Source organism: Pieris rapae, chromosome 1, assembly GCF_905147795.1.
Source record: "Pieris rapae chromosome 1, ilPieRapa1.1, whole genome shotgun sequence".
Taxonomy (NCBI): Eukaryota; Metazoa; Arthropoda; class Insecta; order Lepidoptera; family Pieridae; genus Pieris; species Pieris rapae.
The window spans coordinates 4,433,237-4,454,145 of record NC_059509.1 but is presented as its reverse complement, the minus strand read 5'-3'; the positions used below and the strand labels follow the sequence as shown (position 1 = coordinate 4,454,145).

The window sequence follows — 20,909 nt, the reverse complement described above, 5'->3', positions numbered from 1 at the left end:
TATAAGGTTTTACCTGTACAATAAGCTTTATTCAGTTAAAGTACAAAACTGTGTCGAACGGAGAACGTGGTATTTATTTTACGAAGCCTTTTACTATTGTGTTAGCTTTTAGATTTTATTCTCCCTGTTAATTTATTGCAGGCGTGTATTGTTTTTATACAATTGAGATAGTCTTAGCTTGTAATTACGAATAACACAAATAAGGAAAAAAAATCTCGAAGATGTTTAAAAAAATTTGGTAAATTATAGAACGTTTGGGAAGAGATCATAATACTTTTTATAAGTATTGTACATTTATAAGTTTTATATCAGATTGGTATGAACATAATACTAACATATGTTTCACTAGCAAACGTTCGTATAAAGAAAGTTGATGACAGAGTCGGTATCTCATATCGTCTATACTCTATCCGCTCAGAGCACCAGCGGCCTATCTGTTTCCACCGGTTTTAGGCTATCACCTCTCTGACAGGTACGGTACCGTTTTGAGGACGATGACGAGTGTTTCACTGGATCGGGCCATCTGGTTGATGAACCACCACGTGATCTTTTTTTCCTATTTGATCTTTTAAAAGCTCTATACTTAAGTAATTATAATATTCATATTACGGTAATAAGGAAAATATATGGCATTTCAATACGTTGGTAGTAAAATTGGATGTGAAAGTGTTTATTCTTTGTGTGTGTTGTGTTATGATTTCATTTACGTTCAATATTGTATGGAATTCTCATATAATATAAGGAATAACAAGAACGCGTGTTTCATATTGCCTTTATAACTACTAATGTTCTACGTAATGTTTACAAAGTTTTGATATACAACACACGCCAAAAGATTTATAAACTAATTTTTATATAGCTTCTTTTAATTGTTTACTAGTAATTTAAATAATTTCGCCAATGTGTATGGTACTTTTACTGACATTAAGAAGGCTGAGCCTAAAAATCTAGGTTGTTTGTACCTCAGTTAAGTATAGTATACTATTTTTTTAACTACCCAACAGTTTTTATACGGTTTCACCAATAGATAGTGTAATTCCATTATGTAAATTGTCAAAAAAACAAAAAATCCATGCGGTCATATGGTCAAAATTATTTTATACCATTCACTAAGTAATATACGACCCGTTTCATTGAATAGGTTATTGGGACGGCTCTTCTAGAAGGTTTCAAGTCTGAGTAAGTAAGTACAAGTTCAATAAATTATTTTCAAGACAGACTCATTCACTAGGGATTCTATAACATTACATTGTAACTTAAGCTTTCCTTTAAAAGTCGAGATAAAATGGAAATTCTAGGACTCAAGGGACAAGAAAAATCAATTTTCAAAAAGAACGTGTTAATATTTTACATAATTTCCCACCGGTGTAGTTTTTGTTGTTTTGTTATTGAAGACAAGTAAGGGTCATGTTATTCATTTAGTTTAGATGTAATAAAAATATTTCTACCAATATCTTAAATGAGATACAATATAATATATACCCATAGTATATTTTTTTTTATTATTCGCCTACCACGATCATGCCGCAAACGCATTCATAATAAATTATAAGGTAAGAATAAGCAATTTTGTAATAGCAATGTAGTCGAAAATTTAAAAATGTATCTTTTGTTTTTTATGGTATCATGACATACTTATAAACCAACTATGTATACATAATTGAAGCATCTTATATCTTTTACCTTAGCAACGAAACTTGCTAGCTAGGGCCGATAGTAGTGGCGCTGTCGTATATTTCAACAAACTCACTCCCAAGGAGACAGCTTTTTTTCCAGTCTTGACAACCAGCTCCAGTTTTTTAGTGAAAACATCACGGGATTTCAACGCTAAAAAAACCACGCCCCGCGACATCTTCTATCGGTCGCAACAAACACAAGATGCGCGCGCACAATCTAGTCGAATGGTAAGACTATATTATATACACGGTATCACGGAAAACTCAAAGGATGGGCCAATATTTTTTTTCTGCACTAAATATACTAACAGTTTTAATTGTTACTATGATAAGTACTAAATTTACACTTAAATGTTTTTTTTTGCTTTTATATTGCGTAATCGAAATAAAATTTAATCTAGCTGCTTTATGTCGAAACAATGTATTTATATTTGTTATCATAATGTATTCATGATCATGCTAAGATAAAAGTCGACTTTTATAAACATTAGCCTTATCATTATCTATGGTAGTCGTATAGTGTGCCCTATACATACATAGCCGTCATCCGCCAAAATGGACGTACGTCATTCATGCGCCGCTCTCGCCATCTAGCGGCGTCGGTAGTCCTCAGTCCCCTCACACCTGCCCTTCTGGTACGCGGGGCGACAAGACAATCGACATTTGCCGTCGCGCTCGCACTAGTGGCACGTAAAAATAACCTCAAATTATCTCGTGAATAAACTCAATCATTACCTTCTTTAATTAATTATTTACCTTAGCGTTACTTTGTGTAATACAAGGACGAAATAAACGACATAAGACGTGACACAATCAGTATTTGTTATTGGTGAATGTTGGTGCTATTATCGAAAACGAAAGTTTTTCTGACAATAATGTTCTTTTTGGTGGGCTGTCGACGGACAGCCCCCAAATATTGTGCCAGTATGTGGTGGTGTTTATTTATATGTGCTATGTACAGTAATCTAATCGGAGTTTTCGGTTTAAATACAACCGCCGTCGCTCATAGTAAGTATATTATAAATTTATTACTAGTTTTTAATAACGTAAGTATATTAAGATCTTTATTGTAAATAGTAATGTTTATGTATTAGAGATTAGATTTGAGTTATTGAATATCGATATTCTGAATTCGTCTGCTGAACTATTAGTTTTAATAACGCAGAGAAGTTTTATTGTATAATAACGTAGATTACTTTGCCTTTTCGTGTTTTGACATTGGTATTTAACAGCGTAATGGTAATTGTATCGTAGCGTCGTACTCTCAATTAACATAAACTAGTTTTGCTTGTGTTTTCATTGTATCGACACTACGACTAATCATTTTATATATTTATTAGTGTTTATTTATACATATCTAAATTTAATAAAGTGTTTTTTATCAAAGGTAGATAAGGTCTATCTTCAGAGTCACGCCACCCAGAATGACATAATCTATTCATCCGCTCTTAGATAATAAATTAAAATCTTTATAGCTCCATATTGTGTGCGTATGGTTGAAACTGTTCAATACCTTAATTACCAGAGTTTACAGTTAGATATACATATATAAAATGCCTGCTTGATAGTCTTACAACGACAATAACTCAAGATCGATTATTTAAATAAATAATCTACGCGAGAAGGTATGTAGTCAACGTTGCAAATATTATTTATATCTATATGTAGATAGTTTAGGCAATATTTGATAATATAATAAAGTACAGTAACAGACTATCAAGTGAGTTAATAGAATATTATCAAAATATTTAAGATACAGATTTTATATTATTCTATTAAATAAACTTGAAATCAGTTTGTGACGTTGAAGGTTCTTCCTCTCTCTTGAGCATATTTATTTTTTTCAAGCGTAAGTCATTACCATAGTAAAATTATTTCTAATATTTAATATTACTAAGATAATGTATGAAGAGCTGATTCTGAATTACGACGTATTATATGGTTGTAAATTGACAATACCAAGATAATGTGGTCCCTATGCCTTAGAAAATGTTTTAAATTAATTAATTAATTAATTTATTGTATACATAATCTTAAATAGAAGAAGTTGTTGTGGTGGAAACACAAACTGGAATCAGTTTTTCCGTCCACCAGGACGTCGAAAATATTTAGATAATTAACTTATACGTAGTAGTAGTAGTATATATAATACTAATTTAATACATTATAAAACAATTGAAGTCAGAAAAAGATACTGTTTCCCTTAATTGAAAGCGCCTACGTCAAAAAATAACCAAATAACTAAAGGATCTTGCCGAGCAACTGTTATTGCATTACTGAGCAATACACTGCGCAATAAATGATTTGTCCGGCGCAGTTCAATGACTTCCTAATAATTTTTGGAAATTTTTACTATAGATTTCGGAAATCCCAATGGTGGTAAGGAAAATTCCATCGTAATTTACAATTTTCTAGCTTGCTATTCTATGGTTTCATCTGTGTGACGGAATTTTTTACGAGCTATGTCATCATATATTTTATTCTCAGAGCAATGGTTTGCGCTAAACATTAATCGAATCCTCGTCAACTGCACACATTTAACAGAATACTAGTGTGTAGATCTTTTACCTAGCCTAGCTTCTTAGTTGTTGCATACGAGCCTATGTAACGCCATGCTACCCCAAGTCGATCCAGATACGAAGAAAGGGACTCGGTAAAATAACATGCAACAACGTTGAGAGATAAATTTATACAGTATAATGGTAAAATTAAAATCTTCAACACAAAAATGAAAGAAAAAGAAGCGTAATTACGGATGTGTAACGCGGATGCTATAAGTAATTTGGAGTTGAGTTTTTTTTGTTTACAGTTTTTCTGTTCAATTTCCTCCCCAGAGTTCATAAATAAAAAAAAAATCGAATTGGTCCAACCGTCTATGAGTATTTCGCTTAGAATATTATGCGATTAAATTTATAAACTATACTAGCAATGCGCTGGGGTAATAACCACAGTCGCCTAGATACCGATCTAGTGGTAGTAGAAAGTCTACTAATAAATCATCTTAGTTAGACTATAGTTGTATTTTTGCTAACATAAAAGTGTTATTTTGCTTGGTTTTCTTAGTTTTTAATAACTTCCTTTCAGATTATTAGATAGACACATGCATAATCTATTCTATATTCAGATTTTACTTTACAATGAATATACATTTTTATATCGTTATTCGTAACATCATTTACAAAGACTATACGACATTAGTAAATTTAAAAATACTTTTCAGGTAAGTATTAAGAAATCTTGATTTCAATAAGGTAAATAACATTTTTTATCAGTCCCGGAACATTAAGCTTTACTATACATTCTTAAAATTAAAAACAAAAAATTTAAATGCAAAACGGTTTTCTATAATATTAGAGAAAAGATTAATTTGTAGAACTTCAGTGTCTGAGAAGTCAGAACTACCCTATACACAACATTTGAAGTAGTTTTGTATTGTGGCAGCTAAATAATTTCATGTTCTTGAGTTTCGACTCGGGATATGCCTAAAATATTATTTTTGTAGATATTTATACGTTCTATAATACTGTACAACATTTTTTTGTTATATCATCAATTATTTCCACAGGGCACGTGATGACAGATTTTTTATGGATAATTTTTCACACCTTAGGTTATATTATTGCACTTTCAGGCCTTTTGTATGTAATATTTCATATTTGTGAAGATTCGGCTTTCTACTGGTGAAAGAATTTTTAAAATCGGTCCAGTAGTTTTTGTGTGAAAACATTACAAACATACATACAACAGCACAGATGTTTCATAGTTATGAAATATTAGTATATATAGATACTATTAAATAACTAAGATGTAAATGGGCCATTCTCTACTAACTGGAAATATTTATATGGAAGGCACGTGTCTTACTTACAACGTGATATTAAATATGAAATATAAGTATTCAGCCTTGTTGCGGTTTGCAAAACCATAGAAAGACAATATTATACTTATATTTTGCGTACAAAATCGTATCAATATATTGATCTTGACTAAAATAGAGATCCATTCAATCGACTGAAACTGATGTTTTCCTGAAACTGAGCAAAGTTCAACAATTTAATGGCATACAGCCAATTTAAACTGAACTATATTTAGTTGTTTATTTATGATGGAAAGTAAATACAATATTGCGTTTTCTATCTGTCGTAATTATTCATGAAAAGTTCATAATGCACTGTTAAGAAAAAGCGCTGACGTTTACGAGACAAATTTTAAATGTTTTTATAATTTCTCTGATCGTAAAGCTAGCTCAAGTTTGTAAAATAGAATATCCGCAATGAGAACAACCTAACTTACTGCGGTAGAGCATTATTATTCATATTGAGTTTTAATGTTTATCAACAGTTTTTGTCGCGTCATAAAATTGCTTTAAATATTGCGAGGATAACAGTCACAATTTTGGCATGCCGCTGACGGCTATAAAGCCTCCAGATGAAAGAACACAATCGCATTGTGAGGCAATAAAGGCTTTGTGTTCAAGGAGCCGTCATTTTGTGAAAAATGAAAAAGGTATTGCACTTGTCGTAGTTAAGTTTTATGGAATATCGACCGATATAAAAATAAAGGATCTAGTAATAAACTGTCTATGTTTAATTGTATATTTTACAGCATGCAACTCTCATCACTCAGTTTGTAGGTTCAATCCCCGGTTATGCACTAATGGACTTTCTATGTGCACATTTTACACTCGTACGGTGTAGGAAAACATTGGGAGGTAACCGGCCAAGCCTTAGACCCAAAGTCGATGGCGTGTGTCAGCAATAGAAAGCTAATCACCTACTTGCCTATTCGAAAAAAAGAAATGATCTCGAAACGAACATCTCTGGTAGAATGACCAGCGCTGTGGAGCATTCTGCTCTTCAGCATGATGCTGAGCCAGTGCCAAATACAGCCACAACACACAAGCATTACATACTTGAGACGAACCGAATGGGAAAAGGAAAAAAGAAATTATATATCTATCATTATATCTTTTATTTATTTTTTTCTCTTTGATCATTGTTATTTTGTGTTTTTGTTAGTAATAAATGATATGTTTATGTCTTTGTCTAAACAGCAACAGTATTCTGAGACCCAGGCTTTCAGTTTGTAGCGACACTAGGTCTTTTTTATATTTTATTGAGTAAAAATAATATATGGTTTTTTCTACATTTGTATATTTCTTTTTCGATACGGATTTATGTATTTGGCTATGTCAGTAGAGCAATATCCACAACCAGCCCTTAATGAAAAGATAATAATTATTACACATTTTATTCAGAATTGAAATGGTAACTTTCGAGCGATGTTAAGTGTCGCAATAAATATATAATATCAATTAATACTAAGACAAACATGTTAAAGCGATCCAAAGCGCAAGTTAGATTTACTTCGAAACTTGTGTCTTGCATGGTTATACGAAGCAATTCACTTTGTTTTGAACTTCACTCACAATTAATTATCCCCGACTATTTATGAGATGCAATTGCGTTGTGGACTTTGTATTCTAATAAATTTCAACGAATCAAGTAAGTATTTGTAAGGTTTTTTAATAACCGCTTTAACTAACTTTTTTTGATTATCAAAAAATTACAGTAGGTAAGAACTGCTTGCCTTGAACTTACCTTAACGAAATTAATCTTATTGCTTATATAAAATATTCTCCTTTACTGAAATATAAGTAGCGTTATAACGATAACCAACTGCAAACGATGTATCTAAATAAGACGCAGTTTTAGCATATTAAACTCGCGAATCGCGATAGGAATTGTTTGAGTGAATATTTTAATTTATATTCACATGCCGGCTTTAATCGGTGGTTTTATTTAAATTTAGAAGTTGTGTTATGATTATTTAATCTTCAGGAAAGGGAGATTCTTGCGTGATTTGCCATTTGGGGTACTACTGATAAAATGAAACATTGGCAATGGGTTGCCACCACAAGCTGACAGAAACATATTTATTTCTACGCGTTTTTGTAACGTCTAAGTAATAGAAAAGCTTGTTTCTACTACATGACCTTGAAATATTTGTGTATTAATTATAATTAATTAGACAAAATAATCGGTTATAATATAAGACTGTGTTTTTATGCTGGGTATAATATTATAAAAGTACACGGAAAGTTTCCGTGTTAGCGGCAAAAGATCTGATATGAGAAAAGTTTACGTTCATGTAGCTGCGGGTCGTGGCTTCTAATTGTACAGACTCAACAAATTTATAACTTTTATGACTGTTTCGAACTGCGTCACAGGTTGTAAAACGTAAAAAATTTCATGGATGATACATCGCTGGAAGATATCGGAACCGGCGCGTTCATTCGGCCGTATGCATTTAACTAATAAAACTAATTTATCTTAATGTAGGTTTTTATTATATGAAATGTTTAGCATAATCTATTATGCATGATTAAGGCATTCTACATTATATTTTACAAGCAATTTTTAGCAAGTTTGTCCCGCTTACATTCATACTATTACATAGTTATATCATAATCTTCTATTCTTTATTTTTAATTTTTAATGGCGACTTCTGTGTCAATCACAATTCCGCCAATGTCGCGTTCTAAGTGTTATCACGGTGAGGATAGATTTGATGGATTGAATTTAATCTAAGCAGAGTTACCCAAAACCAAAATGACTTCAATCATAATCTTTGTTGAGTCAAAACAAACTACTTGACTTAAAAGATCGGTAAAATATTCAGGAATGCCTTTGCTCTATGCCTTATTAGTGGGTGATGGGTTTTCAATTTAAATTAATTACTGGTCACGTTTTACCGACGGTAGTTAAACTGCTTTTTCATTAATTTAGACCTAGAACTCTTAACTTCAAATATTTTTATAAAGACACATGTACAAATTTTATATGTTGGGTACAGAACAATAAAAATCTTACTCCAACTTTGATTACCCTAACTGTTTAAACGCAAGAATCCGTTGAAAACTTTTGTTTTTGTCAGTTGCGCGATGTTTAATGAAAGTTTCTTCGGGCGTTGATTTTTGAATAAGTCGCAAATGCAGACGTTTCGAAAATGAGCAACTAACGAGTATAGTTACGAACCCGTAATTTGCATACAAATTGGCTTTCGGGGATAAATGCTCCATTTGTATTCCACCACAGGAACCCAACTCAGTGGCGAAGTATTTATCCAGTTTAGGATTTAAAACGTTCTGCTTATCGAAATTACCAAAGATGCTAATTAAAAGGGATCGTATGACCGCAGATTATTGTATTATTAAAGTTTTTTAATCTGTGATTTTCGTCACAAATATTACGTATATTCACAGTGCAAGGTTTATATAGTTGTTAACCCTGATATTCAATTTATATAAAATACAAACGCTGGAGATTTAAGACCTTTTGTATAAGCGTATATGTCCCTAATGTTAACAATCGTGTCACATTTGCGATGGGTGCGAACAGGGATTTTATAACCTGTTTGCCCGTTACCCTGCTTGTTATTGTCGTTCATATGTTAGTGGTTTAGATTTAAAACAAAAAATCTTCTCTAAATGGTCTACTAATAAATGGTCTCAAATATCGTCTTTAAATAGATCTCATTATCGCTTTAAGAGACCGTAAAAGTGCTCAAATGTGGATTTCTTCGTGAAACTTTGTCTGAATAATTGTATATGTAATATGTATGCTTGTAGAGAAATTGAATACCGAACAATAAATTAAATGAATAACAATTAAGCATGTCTAGATATTATTTTATTTTTAATTTTATTTTATTAACACAATAGTTTTTTTTAATAGAAGAAACGGCAAACGGGCAGGGCTCACCTGATGTTAAATGATCGCCGCCCAGTGACACATTGACAGTGACTGGCATTGAGGCCAGAGGGCTCGCGAGTGCGTTCCCGGCCTTATAAGATTTGTTACACTCTTTTCTTGAAGGACCCTAAGTTGAATTGGTTCGGAAATACTTCAGTCGGCAGCTGGTTCTACAAAGTGGTAGTGCGCGGCAAAAACTGCCTAGAAAAACGCGCAGTTGTGGAACGGTGGACGTCGAGGTGATACGGGTGGAATTTTGTATTCTGCCTCGACGTCCGATGATTATTTTATTTAAGCAAGACTTCATTCCTTACACTGCAAATTTTTACTGCTTTTATTATTATTTCTAAAAAGTATTAGTATTATTACCTCTTTATTTTTTGCGACTGAGGCGCGAACTAGCTGCTGTGGTCTCTGGCAGAATGACCAGCGCTGTGGAACTCTCTGCTCCTCAGAATAATGCTGAGCCAGGGCCAACTACCTACAACCACAGAACACACGCATTACATACTTAAAACATACCTAGTTCTTTAAAAAAAAATGTTATCTCTCACACTTTTTTATTTTATTTCTTTCTTTCGATTATGGTTATTTTATGTGTTTCTGTGTGTGTGTATTTTAATAGTAATAAATGTTAAGTACATGTCTATGTCCATAATAAATATGTATAAATTTTACAATGTTGTTTTAAATTTATCCTCTACCTACCTACATCTGACTACCGCTCAACTCGTGTACTAAGCAACTATAAATAGATTGTATATTTAAAGCAAAAGATAATAGAGTATTGTTTTGCTTTAAATTATAAAGCCCTAGAGTCTGGATGAAAGCCTGGACTCAGGAAATAATGCAAGTGACTGATGAAACAGCTAAGAGCGTTCTAGACAGCTTTATTTTAATAACAATTTATAATAGCCATTTCCCTTTTTGCCTATTTCTATACAGCGCTTCTGCTTGTTTAATTTTCGTCTTACTAGAAAAAATTAATGAAATAGTTTATTAAGGGTAAGCGGTCGGATGGGATGTTGTGGATTCCTGCCTGCGTTACAGGTATGGCGTTAAAGGCCACAGGAACCAAACTTTTAAAACTTGTTTTAATTTTCTTTTTTATTAATTATTTTTATTATTACTATGTTGTTTAAGAAAATTGTAAATACTGTATATTTGATTGTTATGATTACTAATAAACGTTATCAAATAGTTATACCTATTACCTCCTGTTTCGTTTAAGGCTTTTTATTATAAATTCGAGGTGGAAATGCATTTGCGCATCCCCTGCCCTAGAAAGTTGCAGGGGTATGTGGGACTCACCCACACCAAAATCTCTGCTATTCAGAGACTGGGTACGATACCCACCGATACCCACTAAAAACACCTCGACAAATTCCTACAAAGCCGCGTTACAGAGGCTCCGGGGTCGCTATCGAATTCTACAGGGATAAGTCATATAGGCTGCAAAGCTGTTAGAAGATGGATGATTTCACGTTTTTAACACTCTGATGATGAGCAAAAAGAACTAATAAGCTATAATCGAAGCTAAGCGAATAAATATATTACTCGAAGTTTTTTTTAAAGATTTTTCCTTACTAGTGTTGCCTGGAAGTCATCGCTTGTTAGTTAGCAATAAGACCGCCCGTCGGATCCCTAATTTATGTTTTTTTTATTACTATTTATTCTCTCTATTATACTTATTCTATTTCGATAGATTCGCGTTTGTAAATGCGCTAAGTTTTAAATTAAATGTATGGAACTCGCGTAAACTAAACAAGATGTTGGTGTTCCGAAGTCCCCCAGACCCGCTTAATTTGCACTCAATGTTACATGGAGGGTGCTTCATAGATTACTTGTCAACCGGGTTACGCATCCGCAACTGTCATGAGTCCCCTATTGATTAATTAAAATACACATCAACATCGGAGTTTTCTTAAAATAGGCCGTAAATTAAATATATTTACCAAGGGGTCAGTTGGTGCAATTGTACTGAGTAATATTACTATTAATGTATGGACAACGTTGCGTTCTAGTTAACTGCCAAGGCTGTATTTCTCACTTAGGTTTTTTTAGTTCTATAAGCTTGGTAATTACCTAAATCGTATAGCCAGGCACTCTCTTCAACAGTTACATTGCATTCGTTTCATAGAAATTAATATTTAATTGTTTCACATATATTCTTTTAGAACGCGATTGGTTAATATAGATTAAATACTCTATTGTTGAAGCATAGAAATCATACACAATATCTTAGTGCAAAGCAGTGACGGCGTCTTAGTAGCTTGGGTATTAAAACATAATATTTTAGACACAAAACTTTCCTTTCGTACGGAAGGCATAAAGGGCTGATAACTGATATGGCTGGTTGTGACTGAGTAATCGACACGCATAAATGTGTTTCCCATATGACGTATTGTAAGATTTTTACGACTTTACTCATAAAAGTTTTTGTGTTACACTTAATTTATCCCAGTTTAGTAAGAAATTAACCAATATATCAGTTTTAAACGACTTAAAACTCATGTACTTGAAAACGTGTAATTTCCTAAAATGAAGAAATTTTTAGCCTTTTTTCTCGGTAATTTTATTTTAAAATTTTTAAAGCACCCCGTTATAGCATTCACGCAGATGAGAGATTAATGCCTTTAATGTAGTGCATTTAAGAGATTTTTAATATTATTAAATATGACATTATTTGTTTTAATTTTTGATCAGGTTCAGTAAGATTTGCATTTACATATTTAAAATTAGGTAAAACGTATATATGATAAATTGAATAATCTAATCTAAATTAATCGAACCACAAAAGGAGTTAGTTTCAGAACAAAAATATCTGATAAATTAAAATACCTTGATGAAATTTATTTTCCAGACCATCTCTTAGTTCGAAATATCATATCTATGTACAATAGAAGTAACATTCAAAGGCAAGGATATACATATAAGGAAATTCGCAAACACGGTCTGAACCCATGTCAAAACTATTCAAGGTATCACAAGGCGGGATACAGAAATTTATCTTATCGTTAGTATGAACGGTACTCCTTCAAAAGCTATATGATGTCATGCAAATGACAATAAATAATCGTAACATGGAATACGATAAGATGTTATTGCGCATCATTCTTTGAATGGTAAAGAGAAGCTGACGCTAACTTTGTAAAATGATATATAATAATCTGATTCGAACAGGGATGCGTAGAAAATGTATTGAATTGTTTTTAACTGAAAATATTTTTTAGTTTCCTTTCCTAAAAAAATAAAGTTACTAAAGCAAAAAAGAGGATAAACACGTCAAGGTCACCAAACTTTAATCAAAATGTAGGAGTCATATCACTTTTCTGAATGAAGTTTGGACATATTGATATATGACAGCGCTCAAGACGAGATTGAGATACGAATAAAATTACCTGTTACCTGAATGACACCTTCTCACTTATTACTACGGGAAAATTAATTTATATAAATCAGCATGCCTCCATCCTTGAAACCCTAAGTGCGAAGAAACTAACACCCATGATTCAATGCAACCGATTGTCTGAGGATTTCAATGTTATAACCTTCTTTTGCAGATGTGTGTACACCGAAACAATTTCAGTGTGCAAACGGGATGTGCATACACATGTCTTGGGTGTGCGAGGGAGAGGACGACTGTGGCGATAACTCTGACGAAAACATCGAAGAATGCAAAAAAGGTACATGTTTATTGATTTTATTTTTATTAATTCATAAGGTTCTAAAGGAATGCCAAATATTATCAAGATTTTGAATCAATTATAAATTGGGTTTTGAATTATTTCTGTTGAAAGTTCTGGGGGATACCACGATGGTTAAAACAATAAATTTAAAATTACTCGAATTTTTGTGCACAAAAATAATACAGACCAAATAAAATAAATACCACATCACAATTCGATTTTAAAAGTTCGAAGCTTCAAAGCCCATAAGCCCATACAAGACTGCCATGGTTACATTAATACAAACCACAGTTAGTTAATAAATTTAAACAAATGGTACACATGGTAATTCTAATATACCCAATAACTAACCTTAAAATTTAATAATTAAAATATATTATTAAAAGGAGTCCCTTATCCTTCTGTTTATATTAAGTAGTAAAACAAAGAAATATATATGTACATACATATATAAGTATATAATAGTACCATAGTACCAGGAGGATATAAACTCTAATGAACTAACCGGCAAGCGACAACTATTGTTTGTGAACCTTCGCAACCGTCTTTAGCATTCATCTTGGCTTTATTAAAACAAAATGTTGACATTGACATCGCATTTATTGTGGAGGACATTTTGATTTATTTTCATTGTAATAATTTGTGTTCTTTGAAATTGTTGAATTAGTAAACTTTCTAGTCTCAATGGAATATATTATCTTATGTGTAGTTAAGATTTGTTAATGTTTGAAATAGAAACTGTTAACATATCAACAGTTAAGGTTTAGATTAGTTTAGATTGGATTTATAACCGTATGAATCGGAGATTGAAGAGTCGATCCCCATCGAAATAGTATAAATTCATAAACAAAAAGAATTGTTAAAGTTTTGCTGATACCTAATAAACACGAATTACACAATAATCTGTATAACTTAGATCTGAAAATCTATCTCTATAATATCTAAATATATTTTTTCCAGTTGATTTATATACACTGAGTGTTGGAGTTATGAAATAATTGAGAATGATTGCATTCGATGGGTCTGATTGGTATTTGGTTTTATTGATGTGATGACTCGCCGACCGCGACGTGATGGCGCCCTATTGCTTCATACTGCGCATGCGTCTCCCACATCAAAGGGAAATTGTAATATTGGTCTTAGGTTATCAAATTTCAATATAGGCAAGAGCCTAAGTTCTATTTTCTAAGTTTAGCAGAATACAAACAATCTATCTAGTTTGGAAATTAACTTAGCTACCAACAAAAACTATTAATACTTAGAAACTGCATTGATATACAAATATGGAAAATCCTCTAGGACGCATCTTAGAACATTGAAATCATTATAGCCTGTCGTCGGAAGTCTATGTTATCCTTTAAATGTATTCCTAAAATCATCATAATCAACATAAACTAATGTCAATATTCGACCAATGAAATAATGTATAGTTTGTAAATAAAAGTACTAGATAAATACTAAACAGTGACTAAAGCCAAGTTATAACTCGGCTCACGTTAAGGCGACGTTTCAGTCTGCTAATGCTCCCATACATAAGTTGGTGACTAATGGTTCAACGTGATATAATCAAGAATATAGCGGAATATCTTTTTCACTATTGTGGAGTATGAAAGTACATGCTTGGCATTTATTATTTTGTTACTGTCCTAACACGATATAAATGCTTAGAAAATACATCAACTGCATTAGATTATAGAAATTATATAATTAAAAAATGATATTGAGACAAAAATGCATACAAAATACATAATTGTAGATTACACTATATGTAGATAAAATAACGGAACATTAAAATTTAATCTAAATTAATCAAACACGTTATTTCCCTTGTAAAAGTTGTATTTTGTATAGCGTGTAACTACTAAACGATTACATCACCCAATAGCGTGTATTTTTTCTCGATCTCCCTTTCTCACGAGTGTGAGAGAGACCGATTGAGAGAGATCTCAATCGGTCGCAATCGCTGACAAAAACGCTGCACATCTTCGTGACGTTTCATCCGTAAAAATTTTACCCTAAAGAAGTTTCACTTATGAAACTTAATAAAAAATGAAATCTAAGTGTTCTTCAATCGGGTGTCTTGCGTGATTGTGTGTATCAGAGTATGTTCGTAAAGTTTATAACGAACAGTTGGTTACTTATTTTGTTTTTCTCTTACCACATTACAGGTACGATGGACTTATATTACACATCTTATCGGTTTGTAATGTTCAATTAAAAACTTCAATATTCAACAACGGATTCAAATAAGGCTTGAATATTTTTTCTTATCTTCTCAAGTGTTTATTTTTCTTGCATCTGCATTTTTAATCAAAGGTAACATTTTTCGTACTCATGAGTTGTACATTACACAGATTTACTGTGTAAACAAACAACGAGAGTAGAACTGATTGTGATAGGGGTATTTATGAAAAGGGGTACATTTTACTGAAGCTGAAAATTCTTTGATAAAAGTTTGCTCGTAATTAAGCCTTGTATCAAAGAAGTTTATTTTAAATTTTGAATATCGAATTTTCGTGTCTATTTTTTCAGTGTCTGGTATTTTGTGCTTCGTTATTTTGAATTAAACACATATATCAAAAATAAGAAATTAGTTTTAAAACGTAAAAGATAAATAAGGCTTTAAATATATTCTATATTATATATTCAAAAGATTACAACGATCTTAATTTTATACAACTTTAAATTAAACCAAAGTTGGGAGACAAATACGGCTAAGTTTCGGACATCCAATAACCAGGATTCCCGAAAACCCATAAAACTCTAAACCAATCTTGTAATATTCAAGATGAAGGGTGGTAGTAATTGCTGCTATAAAATAAGGGTGTCTTCCGAACTTAGACCCGATATCAAATTTTAGTGCTTGGCTTTTCAGAAATGGATCTGGTTTTTACTCCCATTAAGAGTGTAATTTAATGTAGATTGCAATAATAGAGTGTATTAATTATAGATGCTCTTGATCTTTATAAAATTGTTAATATATCATGCGAGTGTAATGTTTACTCGGATTTGTATAGCGATCGATTTGATAGTGCGTATTGCTTGCTGTTCGGTGATAATCAGAATCATGACTTTGTTACCGAGTAGTGTGTGGACAGACACAAACATTGATACACTTATGCTTGGAAGCCTAAATTGTAAGATAATCACACTTGAATTTCATCTAATAGCAATAAACGTATTGATAATCTGTGCGCTAACAATTAAGTACGATCTGTGAGTCTTGAGTCTTGCCAGTTCTTCTTGCCCGCTCTACGCCCTTGACTTGCGAACTGGTAGTAAATGTAAATTTACAATTAATTAAATTTTTGACGACGGATACTATGCAATCTCTTCGCTTTTTACACTCATATTTGATAATGAAGCCAAATAAAGTTAATAAAACCGCACAAACAATATTAAAACATACATGTCTATGTTTAAAACAAATGAAATAGCTTATTCATTATTTAAAAAACTGGTATAAGTTTTTTAACTTACATTAAAATTAAGATTAAGATGTTTGTTAAGATAGGATATTGGCACAGTTGAACTGTCATTTTTATACGAAGGTCTATTCCACATACACTGATCCGACCTACAATGGATAGCTTGTATCGACAGATGGCTATTACAATCCTTCGATTGGTTATTGGCACTATTTTATCAATATTTATATTAAGATGTCTATCTCGGATGGTCATCATTATCTGTTTTTTTTGTATGTAAGTATGTAGTTTATATACTAACCACATATACATATATATGTATATGTATATATATATATATGTATATGTGTATATATATATGTATATGTTATATATATAAATATACATATGTACATATATACATATATATATGAATATCTCTCTATATACATGTATATATATCCTTGCTCTAATCTAAAGATGTTGCTAATGTACGAAAATCCCAATTTAGAATTTTGTTTTGCGCACTAGGTTGGCCCAAACCACCATTAAGTAACACCTTGCTAGTCCGAAACAAAGAACCATTCTGTTTTTAAATTTAATCAGACCGATTGCTTTTGACTATTAAATAAATTAATGTTGTTTTGAATCCTACGAGGATTGTTCTGGCAACAAAATTTCGTTTCGGAGAAGTCGTAAATAATTTATTGTGGGAATTAACATAAAATTACTAATCTCTTTATTCCTAAAGGGAATTTTCACTTTAATTACTTTGACGACTTTGTATGGTTGTGCAGTGAAGCAAATTTTGAATAAATGTAGTGGTATACTCCACATATCTCTCATTAAAACGAAAGCATTGTTATCACGAGGGTTCTATTGTTTCAGAATATTTTGCTTCATATTATACCTATGCAGTATTTTCAGCTGATATTAAAATAGGCCTATTTTTAGGCCAGTGATGTTGGAATTAGTACTGTTTTGGTTTTCAAGACGAAGTGGGAATGGTAATATGATTATTTGTATTTTAATAAATTATTTATTTAAAGAAAATAATAATTATAAGTTTATAATAATACATAGCTTTAATCCGTTAAAAGAGTGTTTTCTTGAAATATAAAAAATATATATTAATAAAAGACAAACTATATGAAAAATATATGTTTGTCTAAATCCTCTTTTTTGTATTCAATGTTTATATTTTCATTTAATGTAAGGTCTAAGATTCTTATCCGAAGAAATTATTTAATAAAACAAGCACGGGTACGAATTGTTCTTTTTTATCCTTGAATAGATTTACGAGTTAGTTACCAGAACGTTTATATTTTTATGATTACACCATAAAATTATCTCAAAAATTTAAATGGTTTCAATTTCAGATAAGTTCCCTTCCTTTAAGTCCATTTGCGACTATCGTTGCCTCACTTTTGACCAAGTATTGCCTCATGCAACTAGTATATATTTTCTTTCTAAACCTCGCACTGTATCCTTTTTTCTCTTTTTCAGTATTTGGGTACCAACTCATCATATTTTTGCTCTGCAAGACAAGTATATCCTGTCCAACTCAACTTGTCCTTTCTAATACTCTTTATAATGTCCTCTATCCTTCCTTATCCTAAAATCTATGCCGTGTTTAATTTTAGCAAATAAATATTCACAAGGTTAAAGCGATAAAATTTATAGGGCGATAACGCATTTAAGTCGAGTACATAAATAATTATCGCAATGAAATTGCTTTTTTCCGCAAAAATTGCTTAATTCTGAATTCAGACAGCTGCGTTCAATTTTAAAATATGGCCGCCCACAACGTGACTCGGTTGTCGATATGAATTTGAAGAGTTTATGGTAATACATTGTAAACAATAACATTTAGTAGAAATAATTATTACAGGAAAACCGCAGAACCTTTGATTTAATAAGTTGTTTAATTTTCCGGCTCGTTAGCGTTAATTAATTGCTGTGAATTGCGATGATTTATGATAAAAAAATACATGCGTCGACGTAATGTAAATCTCCTTCGGGTTTTTGAAGTAGGCAACAAATCGGAGTATAGTTTTTTTAATAATAAAAATGGTTTAGTTTAAGAAGTACACATTTTATGTTTGTAGTGAAATGGGATTTTGAGGCGATGTTTGGAGGCTATTTATTACGATGCTGTGAGTCGACACGGGCTGATATATATATAGATATAGTGAAGATTGAAGAAAAAACCTAAAATACAGACACAAAAAGTTGTCATCTCCATAGTGGTTATAGGACCTCATGATGTATGTCTTTATTAGTGGCAGTTAATATTGAAAAAAGAATGTATTAAACATAACATTTGAGAAAATTTTGATAAAATAATTTTTTCACTGGTCTGACCTAAATATATTGAGTTTTTTTTTTGTTTTATGAAATGCCTGACAAATTATACCTCTTCTAAATATGCCTTTTATTCTCACTAATGAAAGACTATTTCTGGGGAAATTCATATTAGTCCAGTGGGCGTAACAAGCTTATTATCAACTATAGTTAAAGAGGTAAGAAATGTATGGAGTGCAAGAGTCCGAATTAACGCAGAACATATATTTTGTTAACCGCCCAACTGTCACGGTTTTATAGCCCAAATAATACAATATTAATGGCACAGGGATGTCTACAGACACATGTTTATAATTAGATGACGACTGGTCACGTATTCAATTCAATAAATGTAAACATTTTCATACATACATAACGATGTGGTAAACGGGTCCCCTGCGCCTAACCAATTTTAAATGAATACCAATTTGGGATCGAGCCGAGAAATGCTCGCCTCAATCAGTAATTATTTGTATGGAAACAATTTTTTGTGTTTTATATAAAACACATACAACAAGTATATACTTTTTTATTTAGTACTTATTTAATTTATATCATTAAGCTATATCTATGTAAAGAGATTGTTTGTTACAAGCTGTTTAAATGAGCAAGGCATATTTTTAAGGATTATTATTAAAGCAAATAATTATCACAATATAAGTCAGTAAAGTTAGTACTAGTCATCATATTATTTTATATACTTAAAAAAAGCATTTAGAATGGCTTTTTGGTTTATGGTTTCATTATATTGACAATGTGGCTAAAAACCATCTAATGCAAAGCCATTACAAGACTTTCCATTTGCATTAATTTCAGTACGTGGTGTATCTTGATTTAACTAAGTCGGTCATAACGCCCCGAGCTCTGGCAATCATGCTATTGCATAGTCTGTAGATTCTACGATTTGGTGCTCCCCGTTCAGAAATTCAACGAATTTTCAGCATCATTAACCCCCGCCTACCGGGAAAACTGGAAAGATAACGAAACAGATCTTTCTCGGCTTTGTTTCATAGCTTCGGAGATAATACGGTCATTTGAAAGAAAAGTTCTCGGAATTAGTTTTAGACCGGGTTTAGGATGCAGTTTATGTAACTTGAGAATTATTTTGTCGTTAATTTAATTAAAATGTATGTGCTTATTCTTACTCGGAGTTTCATTAAGTTTATTAATAAATAAATGCCTTAATAAACTAAAACGTGTTTAATAACAATGTTTTTTACATGGATTTATTTTAAATGATTATGATAATTTATTTATTTTTAAACGGAGTACTATCCTATAAATCCATATGTATACAAATGTAATCATCCATTCATGCTGAATGTAAAACTGTTTCATATATCGATATAGCGAGTTTTGAATTTTATATGAGACAATACAGCTAATATTCTGCAAACTATTCGCTGCAAATCTGAAGCATTTGACACCTTAAACATCCAGATCGGTTCAATGACAGCTATACTAGAACATACTCAAAAAAATTACACGTCGAATTGATAATATCCTGCTTCGGTTCCTTTGAAGCCGTTTCATGAGAGAAAATATGAGAAGGTAACGTTATGTACTTCAATCAGAGAATGGTAAAAAATACTTTGATTGATGTTTTATGTCTGCAAAGTTTTTTTATAACAGAGAGCAAACGCCCAATAATCAAACTCAGCTGAAAGTATTAATGCATTTTATTTCTTCAAAGTGCAAAAAGAACGTCTTGAAGGCACGCTGTCTGCAAGTCCTGTTAAAATTCTGTAAGGCAAGTATGAACTAAATTAAATTACAAAGAAAATTGGACTGACAACTGGACAATACGGTCCTAGAAGTTCGTTAAGTCCCAACGACAAAGCTTATTTTCTACTCACGTCTTACACTTTTACGATTTCAAACCTTCTGAGCAAATTTCTGCAAACACAACCCGCGATCGACCCAAATCTTCCTCACTTTAATCGAGTTATCGCCAAATCGCTTTAGAACTAACATTTTCTTTAATTGATTTTATTCGGTGGCTATTAAATACAATTCCCAGCATTTATCGTTAAATAGTCG

At 31.8% G+C, this 20,909-nt stretch overlaps 1 protein-coding gene across 7 annotated transcripts in view; it reads left to right on the top strand.

Moving 5' to 3' along the window:
• Nucleotides 1-2,275: 2,275 nt before the first annotated feature.
• The window catches only part of LOC110994885 (very low-density lipoprotein receptor), a 152,570-nt gene continuing 133,936 nt past the window's right edge, over nucleotides 2,276-20,909 (top strand). For 3 of the 7 annotated variants that reach the window (XM_045630040.1, XM_022261786.2, XM_022261783.2), the window contains exons 1-2: nucleotides 2,283-2,684; nucleotides 12,994-13,116. In XM_045630040.1, coding sequence (XP_045485996.1) covers nucleotides 2,510-2,684; nucleotides 12,994-13,116 — 298 coding nt within the window. In that variant the 5' untranslated portion in view covers nucleotides 2,283-2,509. Of the gene's footprint in view, nucleotides 2,685-12,993; nucleotides 13,117-20,909 lie in introns of all 7 variants that reach the window. The other 4 variants (XM_022261788.2, XM_022261784.2, XM_022261797.2 and 1 more) reach the window with 3 other exon arrangements.